The sequence below is a fragment of the Canis lupus genome, chromosome 18 (assembly GCF_011100685.1).
Source record: "Canis lupus familiaris isolate Mischka breed German Shepherd chromosome 18, alternate assembly UU_Cfam_GSD_1.0, whole genome shotgun sequence".
NCBI classification, from domain to species: Eukaryota; Metazoa; Chordata; class Mammalia; order Carnivora; family Canidae; genus Canis; species Canis lupus.
In genome coordinates, this window is record NC_049239.1 from 37,185,853 (window position 1) to 37,201,866 (window position 16,014).

A 16,014-nucleotide genomic window follows, 5' to 3' on the forward strand; every position below is an offset into this window, starting at 1 on the left:
TGGAGAGAGCTACAGGCTTTAACAACTTTAGGAAAATTCAGATCACTTTACAAATTCAGCATCTACCTGGGAATTGCCTTCTTGTAGATTCAGCTCTCTGACTTACCTTCCTCACCTTCATACTTCTCAATTTAAACAAAACAAAACAAAGCAAAACACAATTCCTTTTATGTCAAATGACATTATTCTCTGCTTGGTGACCTCCTTACTATCTTTTAAGACCCAGATCAGATGTACTCACTTTGTGAAGACTTCACCATCCCCAAATAGAACTAATTTCTTTCTTCAGTATTTCTCATAGAAGAACCACAATAACAATGGCTAACGTTTATTGAGCGCTTACTAGGCACCAGTCCCTTTATAAGCAGTGGTTCTTAATCAACTTTGTGAGGCAACTCCTGCTCTCATCCCTAGCTTACAGATGAGATGTACAAAAGGCTTAGAGGAGTTTAGTAATGTGTGCAGGGCCTCAAACCTAGGCCTAGGGTCTAAGCCTAGGTCTTGTTGATGTTCTAAGTGACATAAATGATCCCAGAAGTGACCTCTTCATCACTGTGTTCTCTCTTATTCTCCTTCCTCCCATACCTATATAGGTCTATAAAATGTATGGTCACATTGATTACAGTTTTGTATGTACACCCTCCCAAGCACAAAAAAAAAAAAAAAAAAAAAAAGATTCAAGGTGGTAAAAATGGCATCTTGGTTACCCCTGTTGAAGAATAATCCTTTAAAATCCTGACTCATATGGATATGAAATGAACACTTGTTAAAATTTTTGTTTAACTCACTAATAAATGAGGGAACCAAGAAATTTGTTATAATGGGTTCACGAGAATAACAAATTTATATGGATTGAAAAAATGTTGGGATGAATCTACAAATGGATTCAAAACTAGAGAGGGAGTCCACTGAACCTCCACTGGACAGAACTTACTTGCAACTACAGATAAGAATTATTTGCATTGCTTTTATTTATCTGCAAGTGACCAAGTTGTAAAATAGCCAAAGGCTAAGGCATTTATCCCTATGGGATCAGATAATGCCCAGAGGTTTCAGCATTCCATTCAGTGGGTGCTCATCCCAACAGTACTGCATAGCAAAGGGCTTAAGCTCCTGATTTCGACAGGTTCCAAATCAAGAGTCCCAAGCTTAATGTGGGATCTTAAATAAAATTTGGAGTATACAAAAAGGACATGCATATGGGTGTGCACTGGCACACACGTTATGCAGAGATCTTGAAAGGATTCAAGATCATAATATAGGAAATAATATAGGAAATATAGGAAAACCCCTGGCACATAATAGATACTGCTAAATATTAGGTGTTATTTTTAGTGATATAATGTCTAACATATAGTTGTTGCTTAATAAATGTTTGTTGAGTGACAAAATAAGGAGTGGACAAACTCTTTTCCATAAAGGTCCAAATAGTCAATATTTTAGTCTCCCATCAGGTCCGTACCTTGGACACACCAACCTTGTGATAATCATGGGGAAATGTAAACTATGACATACTCTACCAAGGTAATAAATATTCATTTCCACAGGGAAGAAAGTTCTCCGTGGCTTCTTCTGTTCCATTAATTGTTGAGCTACTTGTAAGAGGTTAAACCTTGGAAACCTTGGCTTTATGAGTTGGAATGGTAGAGAAAGACAGTAGAATTTGTTCCCCTTTAGCAGAGTTTTAATAAGATATATATATATATATATATATATATTTTTTTTTTTTTTTTTACTTAGTTAGACCCAACACCTCTTCATGAATGTCACCCCAACATTTAAAAAATTAAATGCCGGGCAGCCCCGGTGGCTCAGTGGTTTAGTGCCGCCTTCAGCCCAGGGCCTGATCCTGGAGACCCAGGATTGAGTCCCACGTTGGGCTCCCTGCATGGAACCTGCTTCTCCCTCTGCCTGTGTCTCTTCCTCTCTCTCTCTCTCTCTCTCTCTCTCTCTGCCTCCCATGAATAAATAAGTAAAATCTTTAAAAAAAATTAAATGCCTTATTTTTGATATCTCTTATGGTTCTTTCTGCTGGACTGAGCCAGATGAGGACGCTTTCAGGTGCACCAGTATTTGCAAATGACCCACACTTTGTTTTTGACGTTGTAATTGTAATTATTGATGTGAAAAAAAAAGTGTGCTCCGTTTGAGGACAATCTGCTCTTATACCTGGGTGGGTTGTATTGCATGAGAAGAAGGAGGATGGCCGAAGGACAGAGCAGACACTGAGCAGACAGCTTGGGGCAGAGCCACCTAACTAGCCTTGCACCTTTGCCAAGGCTCAGTTTCCACATTTGTAAAATGGGGGGAGGACAGGGGCTACCTACCACAAGGATTAGATGAAAACTATTATGTGAAGGGCATCACATGGTGCCTGGCTTCTAAATGAAGGCTGTTGCCATTGCTTATTATTATTACTGTTGTTATTTTCAACCAAAGAAGTTTATATCTGTAGCCCGGTGTCTTAGTTTGGGTGGCTATAACAAATACCACGGAGTGGGTGGCTTAAGCAACAGATACTTGTTTCTCATAGTTTCAGAGGCTGGAAATTCCATGGTCAGGGCGCCTGCCAATTTGTTGAAAGCCCCTCTGTGGCTTCTAGACGGCTACCTTCTTGCTCTGTCCTTACACGGCTGAGGGAGAGATCATCTTTCTCGTGTAGCTTTTTATGAGGTCACTAGTCCAATTCATGACCTAACTACCTCCCAGATGCTCTGTGTCCTAACACTGTCACATAAGGATTCATTAGGGGTGTTCACAAATTCAGTCCATAGCACTAGATCAATGATTAAAGTGTGGAGAGGATGGAACCCACGGGGGAGTTAATAGTGTAGGTCATTGTAGTTCATCTGTGGCTCCATCTCTGATCCTCATTGCAGTCTACTCAGGATGGCTTCTGGTTTAATATCATCAGGTTTCTACTGCTCTTTCCATACCCTCTCCTTTCTACCTTTCCATCTTTCTATCCCCCGCCCCCACTTCCCTTCACATCCTGCACAAAGCCTCAGTTTTCCCAAAAGCCTGCTTTCTTTTTGGCCCCCTGCACCTCTCAGTGCGTGAGGGAGGAAGATATTTTCCACGGCCTTTCAGGACTGGTTCGGGCCCCAGCATCTGGCTCTCTCTGGTCTGGCTTCCCCAGTCCACATGGCCTCTCAGACCTTCCACTGCTCACTGTCTTGTGACTGCCCCAGCCACACCTCTTTACTCTGAGGTCCCTACACATGCTAAGTGCTTCCACATTGCTCCTCCTGTTGCCTGAGTTTCTAAATCCTATGTTTGTTGAAATCCCAATTCAAGTTCCAACGTTAGGCCACTCCTTTTCTGCCTGAGTTTCTAAATCTTATGTTTGTTGAAATCCCAATTCAAGTTCCAACGTTAGGCCACTCTCATGCTTCTTTCTGAGCCTAAGATCCTTTGTCCTGAGCATTTGAAATTGGCCTATTACCTTGTCCTTTGCCCACTGTAATGTCCCCTGTCCTTTTTCCTAGCCTGCAGGCAGGGCCAGGCATTTTTCACTCCACAGCACCTCACAGAGCCTTGATTATAACACTTTGGCTCACTCTTTTAAAAGCCACCTGTAAAAAAAAATAAATAATTAAAAAAAATAAAAGCCACCTGTTTAAATGTTGTGAAATGACTAAATGAGCAGAAACCAGGCATGCAGGTCAGCATTTGATGAATTAATGGACAGATCAATTGGAGGATCCTTGAAGGAACCCTCCTTATTGCTTCTTTGTCCTTCTAGAACCTATCATGGCACCTGGCACACAGGTAGGCGCCTAAGAAATTGGGTGTTAGGGATCCCTGGGTGGCTCAGCGGTTTAGTGCCTGCCTTTGGCCCAGGGCGCGATCCTGGAGTCATGGGATCGAGTCCTGCGTCGGGCTCCCGGCATGGAGCCTGCTTCTCCCTCCTCCTGTGTCTCTGCCCCCTCTCTCTCTCTCTCTCTCTCTCTCTCTCTCTGTCTATCATAAATAAATAAATCTTTAAAAAAAAAAAAAAGAAAGAAAGAAATTGGGTGTTGACTGAATGCTTGACCGAGTGTACGGAGTAACAGGCGCCCAGTACCGTGTCACATGCCTTCTTTTTTCTCAGATGCAAGGCCACTACCCAGAATTGTAAGCCGATTAACTTGGTTGTTAGGTTAGAAGAGAGGGAAACATTTAACTCTGGGTAGTACATCTCCAGTGAGATATTTATGGCCCAACGATGTGCCAGCTGAGAGGCTTAAGCGGCTCATAGAGTCGCTAGCCTGACGGGCACTAAAACACCTGGAATGGCATTGGTAGGAAGACCATGAATTCATAGCAGATTCAGTGCTCAAAGAATTAAATTGTTACCACTTAATATTCATCGAATGTCGGCACTGTACTTCTGCACTAGGAAAAAATAGACGAGACATACTTCGTGCAGTGGGCTTTGTTAGCTATAATTAGTTGCTGATAGAACAGTGTTGATACAGCAGTTCAGCAGTTAAAGAAAAGCAGTGCCCTTGGTACAAATGTGAATATATTTATACATCTGGTTCTGTTATGCTTACTTACTGTGTTTCAGCACCATTACTGTTCCCCGGGCATGATGGCTAAACTAGAATTTCGCCAGCTCATAGTTTTAGAAAAATGAGAACAGCCCCACTTCTGACGCAACTTAGTCAAATCACATGCCCTTTAATTTTTGTTTTGTTGTGGTAACTGGAATTCTGGCCTTGCTCTCTTTTACACTAGATCTCCCCGGAAGCCTTTTCTACAGTCCTACGTTGCAATTTTACTTCTCTTTCCATATAAAGTCTCGCTAATTCGGATTATATTTGCATGGATCTGGACTGCGTTTATCTTTGCACTGTCTGGGAAAGCAGAGAACAAAATCGCAAAGAGAAAGGACATGTTTTAAGCTACTTAAGAGACCGCGTTATCTCTGAAGCCTTAAACAATAGTGGTGTAGAAACCACGCAGCTAGCCATGTGGGGGGGTCACTGGGTCTTGCCCCTCTTTCTACGCTTAAAGGAGGAAGAGTCTGGAAGAGAAGTGACTTGCCCAGGGTCACATAGCTAAGTGATGACCAGTGAGTAAAAGTGCAGGAGCTCCTGGACTTTACAAACAGGGCTTTTTAAACAAAACAAAACAAAACAAAACAACAACAACAAACCAATGAGGCTCATCTTTCAACTAATGTAGTCCTTTTAAAGAGACATGTATTTGGAAATATTTACAATCAGTGTGCACATGTGACTTGACGTACCTGAGAAAGAGGAACGCTTTTAATTTCTACCCACATTCTAAAAAATCAAACTTTTATATTGCTCACTTCCCCCAACATACTACAATTGCGGATTGTTCTGAGCTTTTAAGAGATTCCGTTTGACTAGATAACTTACACGAGAATTTGAAGGCATTAGAACTTGGATGTTTTCGATAGTGAACTCCACTAATTCTAAGCAGACTCTCTAAATCTTGATGGCTACCAGAGTTTAGGCGACTTGTTAGCATCTTATAATTTTTATCTTTTTTTATTCTCCAAGTGCCAGCATCTTTTTAAGCTTTAGAAATTGAGTGGGTGGAAAAAGAAATTGGAACTTAGGAACTCTGAGTTCTAGTTCTTTAGAGTGGAAAACTTTTAAATCGTACTACTTATTTCAGTGTGTAGTTTATTTATTTTTATGTGTAGTTAAAACATAAAGCCAACCTATCTCCCTCATGAATTCATAAATGACATTGTTTAGGGCAAAACTTAAGTGTGTGTATATATATATATATGTATATATATACACAATAGGACTTTTAACAGAAACCACAAGTAGCAGTGTGAGTAAGCAGGACCATGAAGAAGATATTCAGAGAAGTAGGATCTCTAAAGCCTCTTTCAATATAAAATTTTATGATTTTACTAACTTACACCCGGTATTTAGATTCCATTGTTTCTGCTGGTGGGCTTTGCATACCTTTAGCAACCAGTACACCTAGGGTGGATATAACTTCAGCTTTCATACCACCTAAATTTTCTGGGTAAAAAAATGAAAGCTTTAATGTCACACTGGAAAACTTTTTAGAGATAGTCAGTAGAATGCATAAAAAGCAGCAGGATTTTCAAGTGGAATGGGGATGGTAAATACACTTGATTCCTGTTAAAATGCTTTGTAAGGATAATATTCTATTCTCACACTGAATTGTAGGCTAATTGTGTACACAAGGCTTTTCCTGCACACATGGTCTAAAGAAGAAATCCATGTCATAACAAATGACATGATAACAGCTTTTATGAAGATCTATCAATGGGGCTTGCAACACTGTATGAATTTGTTATTGGGAAAAATAACAGATATTGTCAGAAGAGTATTCCATAGTGGAAGCGGTAATGTTATCATATTTTTATGGGTAAAAAATCTCTAATGTGTCAAGACTGAATAAATGAGAATGGTTTATTTGTTTGAATATGCAATGAGATATGTAAACACTTGACAGCCAAGCTCTAAGAACAAGATTTGAGGGTTGGCACAAAACTTGGAGACTGTTCAAGAAGACGATTTGATGAAAGTTCCTCTCTGAAGGACCACCAGTGTGCCCAGCATGGTCGTCTCTCCATTGCCCCTAACAACATTTGTCTTTGATACGCAGCTCTCGGGCCCATGAATTCACAAGCCCATGAATTCTAACACCTCACAGGGAGGCGTTCAGACCAATCATATCATATGGAGGAGGAGACCAGCTGGGCTCCGAGGGCCCTGGAAATCTTAATACACAAGAGAATGTTGAAGAAACTGGGCTCCTCTATTAGAGTGGAGAAGATATTAGGGGGTTATAATACTTGTCCTCAAATATTTGAAGAGCCATCAAAGGAAAAGGGGACTGGATTCTTATTCTCTGGTATTTCAAATGCAGAAAGTTAAGATTAAGGATGAAAGTAGGAGGAAGGAAATAATTGCTTTGATGGTGGGGTATGTGTTCAGACAGTGTCCAGTGTTGTGTATGTGACCTCCTTGAACTCTCAGAAAGTCCCTGTGTGGCAGCTGTTACCTCCTTGTAACAGAAGAGATGGAAATCAGAGAAACTACAAGATATTACTTCTACTAATAATAGCAAAAATAATACTACTTAGTGAAACAAAAAATTGCTTATTGAGTATCTGCTGTGTCAGGCTGTTCTAAATGCTTCTAGTACATGACACCTGTTTTTATCCTCAGCAATCCTATGAGAGAGGTACTATTTTTATATCCATTTTATTGGTGAGGAAACTAAGACACAGAGGTTGAGCCCCTTGTTTGGTGTCACACTGCTAAAAAATCTGCAGCAAGAGTCAAAGCCAGACAGGCCAGCATACTTCACTCTTACATCATTCCGCATCTTTGCTCTCGGAGCATGTGCTATGTGCCAGACCCAGTCTTTGAGAGTTTCTATCCTCATAGCATCATAGCATATTAGGCATTCCTATTCCCATTTTACAGATGAGGGGAAATAAAAAATGAAGCCCCAAAGGATGAAATGACTTGCCAGAAGCAAATACCTCAGCCAACACTGTTAGTTTTTCGGGCTCTGGGCCAAGTCTCTTTGGACCGTGAGCTTTCTGTGCACTTGCAGAGGTGTAGATCTTGAATCAGAAACTTTAGCAAGAAGAACTATGGCAAACCAGAACTAGATGGAGTGGGTGTGGAAAGAGGAGGAAACTCAGGATCTCTCCTCAGGAAACCTTGGGAAGAAGACTTGGGTGTCAGTTAGGCAGAAATGAGGTAGGAAGGATTCAAGCTTCATACAAAGCATTGAACGCAATGCCTTTTAAAATTTTGTCCAGCTCTGTGATTTTATGATGCTCTGTTTTCTTCTCATCTTCCCAAGTCATCTTGTTTTCCCCTGGGTGTGCTCAAATGTACGTGCAAATCTCACTGTGATATTTGAATCTGGCTCTGGGGGTTAGATCGCCATGGTAAGATACTCACTTGCTAGCATACTTGACATGATGCCTTAGGGGAAATGGTCGATCATTTGAGAAGTCAGCAGCATAAACAGTAAGCAGTGAAGTTAACTAAGAGGGAAAATGTAGTCTGTGGGTCTTCCCATGATGTGAACAGGTCGATCTTCTAAAGGTTGTTGGGGTCTCCCTTAGGCATGCTGTTACAGTGAAAATATTTGGCTGCCTGGACTTTCATTTTCAAAGCATTTACCAAATGCCCAATTTGGAAATAGTAGTTTCCCGAGGGTTGTCTCAACTTTAATTATATCTGCTGCAACTTGCCTAATCTACTTGATGTCTTATTTTCAAGTCTGAATGTCTTTGGGTGGAAATGTCTTCCTTCCTCTGAACCTGGGGTAACATTTGTCATGTTATCCTGCAGCGTGGCTCTGACATGCTGTTCTGTTTTGGCTCCTGAAACCATCTCTTGCCTTGTTTTGAGTCCTGTGGGTAACAAAGGACATCAGTGTCTCTGGGTCCGAGGATGTATATAAATTCTCTATTTGCCTCTTTATAACTCTTCCTTCCCCAAGCCTCTACCTTGAATGTATCCTCCGTATCTCTCTTAAACATTTACCTAATTTGCTTTGGTGACATCAGACTGGTGATATTGGTGTGAGCCTTTTCTGACAGTCTTCCTGTGTACTTCTGACTCGTTATTTCAGCTCAGATCTAGGGTGATGCATTTTCTCCCTTTTCCCTTTCCCCTCTAATTTTCTATTCCTTGGCCTTTCTTTCACTGTTAATTCTGTTGGACATTTAAATGTTTCTCTGGAGGAGGTGGGAAGGTGGGGAGGGAAGTGGAAGCCACTTAAAATTGACTGGTATTCCAATCAGTAACCTCAGAAAGTTATTGTCCAGTCTAGAACTAAGATGGGAAACAGATTATGTACCATGTGATGATTTGCTTCTCTAAACCGAGTAGAAGTTACAGAATAGGGGCCTATTCATAATAAGGGATTTATATCTGTGCTGCTACTTTCTGTCTGATAAATTCAGAGTGATAACTATAATGCTTGTCCCTCTGATAAACTCCGATGGATCTGTAGAGGATTTTGATGGCCGTAGTTGTGCCTGTAGCTCAACTGAGTTACAGAAAAGAGAGGAACTAGGACAGTGTCTGTATATTACCATTAGATTGAGAACTAGAAAATGAAGATATATTGATATGTGTGTGTATATACATATATATATATTTGAATTATTCATGTATTTAGAATTCCAGTGGTTGATATTTATTTAATTTTCATTCAAATGTTGGTGGATTAAGTATCAATGTGCACAGTCTCATTCCAATGAGCATCTTAACTTTTGACATGGGAACAGAATATTATTATCACTTTGGCTTTTCCCTTCCAGTCTGCTGCAGAGAACAGTCATTCATTCTCTCGGGAAACTACTTTTAGAAGACAGGAGATATTAATGAGACTGGAACCACTAAGACTGAGTATAATAGAATCTCAGTAATGGAAGGGAAGACACCAAACATTTTTATGTATATAGAAAAGTCAACATCGGATATGATCAGAAGGGTTTCCAGGTTACTCATGAGATCTCAGTGTATTAGATCTCTGTATCTAATATCTATCTCCATGGTAATAGCATTATTAATTTCTAACCTTTACAGGAAAAATTCATTAATTTTTTGCAGAAGTTAAACTTTCTTTTTGGGTTTCCAATTAGACCCACCACGTTAACCAGTTCACCGCTCCTCCTCCATCCTCTCTCTTTTCTCTCCTCTTGCTTCCTTTCTTCCTTCTTCTTTTCCTTCTTCTGTGACAATGAGAAAATTATGCTAAAAGATTAACTGTTAAAGAAATGCGAGACTACCCGGGTGGTATATCCATGTCATTTATTCTCCTCACTAAAATTTCCATTGCTAAAACAAATCATTTCTTTAAAAAAAATAATAAAATGTGGAAAAAAGAAAGAAAAATTAAACAAAGCCGGTAGAGGCAGCACATATAGGGGCTCTCGTGTTGAGCTTCCACTGTGCTCTCTGCTGCATGTTAACGATCAGGGGAGGGGCTGTGACATGAAATATTGTTCCTTATTTAATGTTTCACACTCTCATCTCTGCATTGCATATTTGCCTCTCTTGTGACCTTCTCTTTGCCTTTATAACTGCTTATTTTCACCCATAATCCAAAAGAAGTGTACATTCCTACAGAGAAATTAAAGGAAGCTGTCAGTGTAGAGTTAATATAGTTAAAGCATCCTTAACTCTGCTACAAACCCCTTAAATAATTAAAACTGTATGCTTGAAGAGTCAGATTTGCATTTCTTTACCAAGTTTATTTAGCACACTTTGTTACACTCAATTAAATGAGACGGTTCTGTTTCATTTTCTTTGCTTCGGGTTGATCATTTTGCCTTTTGATTCGTATGCCCTAGTGTAATTTCACAGTGCTTAGGTCTCTAAAACTATACATATATTAATGCATATGTAGAGCTATACACACCCATTAAAAGGCTTACTATTTGTACTGAATAGAATCTTTGCCCAAGGCATTTGAGCGTAGCAAGTCCTCTAAGGTGTAACTGGGACTGCAGGTAATTCATTGTGGTGAAGAGGAGCTTGACAAAGTTCTTTTTAACGTTCAGTGTTTTTAAGTCCTGTTATTTTGGCATCACCTTCTCTCCCCACCGTTTGATTTGTGAATCACTTAGCAAAAACAAGAAGATACAGGTGTTGAATGGTTGTGGAAAGGAAATTAAACATAAGTACTACCTATATCTTCCACATCTCGGTTGGCAAAGCGCATGCAGAGTGTTCTCCGTAAATTAGTTCACTGCTTAAGTTATGCATGTTTAAGAAGGAATAAATGTAGTTATCCATTTCTTAATGAGTAGTGGGATCAATTGGAGCATGATGAGAGAAAATAGCATAATTTTGCTTCCCCAGTTGGGGTTCGATATCCCTAAACTTCACCATTAATCACTCTATCAGTTTCCTGGGTTGATTCTGATTCTCCATGTAAGATGTTCTTTCCTTTTCATTCTCCTAACAGGTAAGTAAGCCTTTTTGAATTTGCTTAATGGAGTTGTAGATGGGCAATGCTTTCTCCTTTGTATCCCAACGTCTCCCTTGTTACAACGGGCCCTTCTGCCCTTGCATCAGTTTGTCTGGGTGTGTTCACAGGTAACAGTCGATATGTATATGCAATGACAATTACAAGGGTTCTAATATATTTAACTGTTATGGGATCTGTTATGTCTACTTTAGGGTCGACCCCATCCCATATGACACTCCAAAACCAGCGGGCCACACGCGGTTTGTCTGCATCTCAGACACACACTCCAGAACAGATGGTATCCAGATGCCTTATGGGGACATCCTTCTCCACACAGGCGATTTCACCGAGCTGGGACTGCCCTCAGAGGTTAAGAAGTTTAATGACTGGTTAGGTAAGGAATGATTGCGTTCTGGTGCCCCCAATTAACCTTTCCCGTCCGAGTGTCACTCACTGCGTCCTAATTGAATTAGAGCACTTGGAAGCCAGCTCAGCCATTTCTCGTATGATATGCGGTGGTGTCTAGCTTTAATCCAATTCTGTTAATTAAAGATGAATTTTTAGATATTTAATTTTACTGTGCATCCTTTCAGTGCCTGGCCTCAGAGGCTCTGGGGCAAAGGGACGGAAAGCTTTGAAACCCATCTCATCTCACTCATGCTGCTTTAATGAGGGCATTCATTGGCACACATGAGACCTAGAATCATATTTTTAATTCATTGGCTCTGCAATCTTTCCCAGATATTATGAGCAAAGATGTACAAATGACCTACTAGTAAGAGAACATTTCTAAGAAATGAAGGAGGAGGAGGATGTAAAAGTCCTGCGAAGGGACGGTCCTAGCACAGTGCTGCTTGAGGGCAGCTTTCCTAAAGGGAACCAAAGGAAACCAAAGGGTGTCCTAAAACCCCTGAAATGCTAAGTTATCCTGCTGTAAAGCTCCCCCAACTTGGAATATGAAACCACCCTAGATACACCAAGCAAAGGATAATGGCAACTTTGTGGTTACTGTAGAGGCACCTGCAGGTCAGGGGTATGGAAAAATATTGGCTTCTGGGTCAGACAGTTGCCAAATATTAGCATTACAAGGCAATCATGGGGTTATTCATAGCTAGATTTGATGACACATCTTTTTAAAGAAATCCTCTTAGGTGAGGGAAAGAAGGCAAGGGTTCTGAGATTTTAGAATCTCTAAAGACACTAAAGAATTATATAGTAAAAAGCAGAAATCACTCCGGAAGAATAATGTCATGAATAATATGTCAGCCAATAAAAATCACTCAGGAGATTTAGGCAGAAAGTTTAAAATTCATTTTTCATCAAACTAAAAAGCAGGGGCTGAGAAATTTTTAAATAATTGATGAAATGATAAAATGTCTGTGTTAATGGAAAAACAGCATTTATTACCCACAGTTAAAATATTTTTAAAAATAAGCCTAGCTACTAACATAACTATTTTGAGTTTTCCTGTGACCTTGCACAGCTATCCACATTTTATATAGTTAACCTCAGAGTGTGCATCTGCTCTTTTACTTCTGGCTATTTTCATTGAATAGTAAGTATTGACATGATTTTCAGGGGCTTTGCATAATTTTCATGTTCATCCTTTTAGCAACATGACTTTAATATTGTTCTATGTTTTTATTTAATAAGGCATTCCTCTAAAAATGAATATTGATATTGATAATTTTTCCTCTGATACCTAGCACTGAAATTTGCATTTCCACTTGTGTATGTCTTTTTGCTTCTATTGACTTATTACTCAGGGTGAAGCACTGCATGAGTTAAATTACTAAGTAAAAGGATATGAAATTCTTTATGGTTTTTGCTGTGTATTGGCATCTTGCTTTCCAAGGGGATTGTAACTGTGTATTTCATTAACAATGAATGGATCTACCAATGTAAGCATGATTTCGGCTGTATTGGATATTGAAGCTTTATATTTTGTGCTGTTTTAATAGTTATTCAGTCCTCTCATGTTAAACAGCGGGATACCTTAAATAACATTCAGCGTAATCTCATTTTTATAGATAACTCAGAGATAGAGAAGTTAAGTGACTCTCTCAGAGTCTCCTTGTGGCAGACCTGGGCCTATAATCCAGATCTTTTCACTTCTCTTTTGCCTTTATAAAATTGGGTTTCAAGTACTATTGTCTCTTAATTTTAGCAACTTTTATTTATGAACTGTTAGTGGGCAAAATTACTTGAGCTTGAATCTTGACAGTTGTAAATTGTTCTGTGAAACTGAATCTCAATGCAGAAATGGTCTTGCTGCCTTGACAATGTTGATTTGTAAAGAAAGGGAATAGCACTGTGGGAAGTGTTTATAGAAGTACAAGACAGGATAGATCCTGGTTATAATCTTGTTTAGCCACTGACCTTGGGCAACTGAGTTAACCTCTCTTTTCCCCTTGGTTTCCCTCTGCAGAACTAAGGATTAATACTACCTGTCTTTCTGGATTGTTGTGCAGATTAATCAGTAAATGATTGCTGCTAGTAAGTTTTTGTGGGCCATTAATAACTGAATGGGGAATGTGGTGAATGGACCATCAACAGATATTTAAAGGGTAAAAACAAGAAGAGGTCAGAGGAGTTATTTAGTAGATTAGAAGTAAACACTGGGAGATTTTATAAGGGAAAGTACTCTGTAAATGGAAATGTGCCGTAACTAAGGAAATAAAATGATAAGGAAATAAAATGCTAAGGTCCAGTTGCACGGTCAGTTCCTTTTCTTCTCATTTCCCCTCTGATCTGTGTGGCAGAAGTCAGAGGCCTCAGAAGGGGGTGTAGAACATGAGGCCAAAGGGAGCCCCTGGGATATGGATGAAGTTGGGATCCCATAGGGAAGGACCAGAATAGCTCAGTTACCCTGGCAACCTTATGGTGCTCTGAGAGTGAGAGATGATGTGAGATTACACTCTACCACTTGGTTTAACAGGAGCCTCTCACCTGAAGAAAGTGCTTTAGCAACAGTTGCCAGATGACCTAGTAGAATAGAGTCAGGGGTCAAATCTGTCTAGGGCTTTTGTCGTAATAGGGCGTCCAGCTCTCACTGGCATGGGTCTTTACAGATTTTGGAAGGTACTTCAAGTTCAGTGAATTGATTTCTATCTTTCTTCTCTAGATTGTCCTGATTATTATTGGAAACAATCTGACCATCCCCCCGGGCTCCTTTTTCTCCCAACAGGTTAATCTGTTTCTACTACAGGCCAGGCATTCCTTCTGTCCCCAAGTCATTCCCCTAAAGATGCAAATGTTATCCCATTTTCCAGATGGGGAACCTGAAGCTCAGTTGGGGTAACTTACCCAAAATCATGTAACAAATAAGCTCAGAGAGGTTATCAGAGAAATCCATTCAGGTTCGCTTGACTAGTCAACCTGAAGTTGTCCAACCTCAAAGTATGAGCACTTTTCTGTTACCACTCTGAGCTATTATGAATGGCCTCGAGCAGCTGGGAAGCTTGCAGTTTAGGCTTGAACTAAAACACAGTAGCTTCCAGCAGTTTCATGTGGAAGTTGAGTAGCTGTTGGACCACGTGCTGTTATTTGAAAGATATATTTAAGTCCCTGCCTGTCTTGAGTCTCACCCTGACCTACCAGCTGCAGGGCCTGGGAATCCCATCATGACTTCCCTGTTAGTCCAGAAATGATGGGTCCTGGTTAATTCATACATAGGCCATCTGGCAGGTGTAACACAGAAAGTTATTAATACAAAGTGATTTATGAGATAAGCTAGCACAGCATAGGGTCATAAGAAGATAGAGCTCAAACTAGGTGGTATGGTCAGACTTGGAAAGGTAGTATATCGTGTAAAGATTATAAACAGCTGGAAGGAGTCAGTTTTGAATTCCCTACCTTTGATAGTTGCTTAAACTCTTGAGCCTTTGTTTTCTCTTTTGTAAAATGGGTGTCATAATAATAACATACCCTATGATAGTTGTGCATATGTACTCTGTGGTAAAGCTTGGACCATTCTTAGCATAGCCCTGGCCTGTGGACAATTTTCAACAACTAGCATAGAGGAAGACAACAGAGCCAGAGGCAAAAAGTCCAAAAAACAGACACTAGAAGGGGCTGGCACCATGGAGTTAAAGAGAGATTTAGACTCTAAGAGGGAGCCCCAAAGGGTATTACGAGTAGAAGCTGAAAACAAGCCTCCCTTACTGGACAGAATGCTAGGACATTAGAGGCCTCCACTTCTCTCCTCATTTGAGAGAAGGGGAAACTGAGATTAGAAGTTAAATAAATTATCCAGGGTTACTCAGATAATAGATGGCAACATAGAGACTAGAACTTGAATGACAAGGGAGGTTGAATGAACATGTACTATCTGTGGGTGGTAGGTATACCAGTTCCCCGTTCCCCCAATTACATGTATCGTTCATGTTGTCCTCACAATAACTGATGAAGTAGTTCCTGTTATTTATAAGTAAGCTGTTAGTTTCTTTAATACGTATGAGGAAACCAAGCCTTGGTGAAGTTCCTTTATCTATGATCATAAAAACTAGAAGGTAACCTCAGGATTTGAACCTGGGTCCATCAGACTCCATTTCCTGAGCGTGTCCTCCTGTCTTTCTCTATTTGCAATGGGGGGCTTAGGATCCCTGCTGGAGGGACTGTATCCTGGGTAAAATAGTGGTTCTTTGAATAACTGCCTCCTTTGACACACACACTCACACATACGGATGCTGACTGGTCTAAGGTGGTTTACGTCATGTTATAACAGTCTTATGGCACAGCCTCTTGAATAGGAGTTGGCTGTTGGCGGGACATTGTGAGGTGGGGAAGCATTCTTACCATTTGGTGTGGCTGATTCCAGTGGCAGTGAATGACAAGGAGGTAAATATCCATAGAGAATTCTGAAGATGAAGCCGGCACATAGGCTCCAAGGGATGTCTAAATTATGTTGTGGCATTAGCATTCCAATGCACTCATCTCAGTCCTTGAAATGAATAGCCACTGACTGGAGCCTGAAAATCTTTTCTTTTGTGGGCCAGTCTCTCCCACTTGCGAACCCTTGAATTAAAAAAAAAAAAAAAAAAACCAGTTATAGTCTGACAG

General features: G+C 40.2%; 1 protein-coding gene across 5 annotated transcripts in view; it reads left to right on the forward strand.

Annotated features, from left to right (window-relative positions):
- The window catches only part of MPPED2 (metallophosphoesterase domain containing 2), a 176,111-nt gene that overhangs the window by 37,245 nt on the left and 122,852 nt on the right, over window positions 1-16,014 (forward strand). For all 5 annotated transcript variants that reach the window (XR_005373414.1, XM_038563162.1, XM_038563159.1 and 2 more), the window contains exon 3: window positions 11,166-11,347. Coding sequence is in view for 4 of the 5 variants with exons in the window: in XM_038563162.1 (XP_038419090.1) it covers window positions 11,166-11,347 (182 nt within the window). In the remaining variant the exon portion in view is untranslated. The remainder of the gene's footprint in view (window positions 1-11,165; window positions 11,348-16,014) is intronic.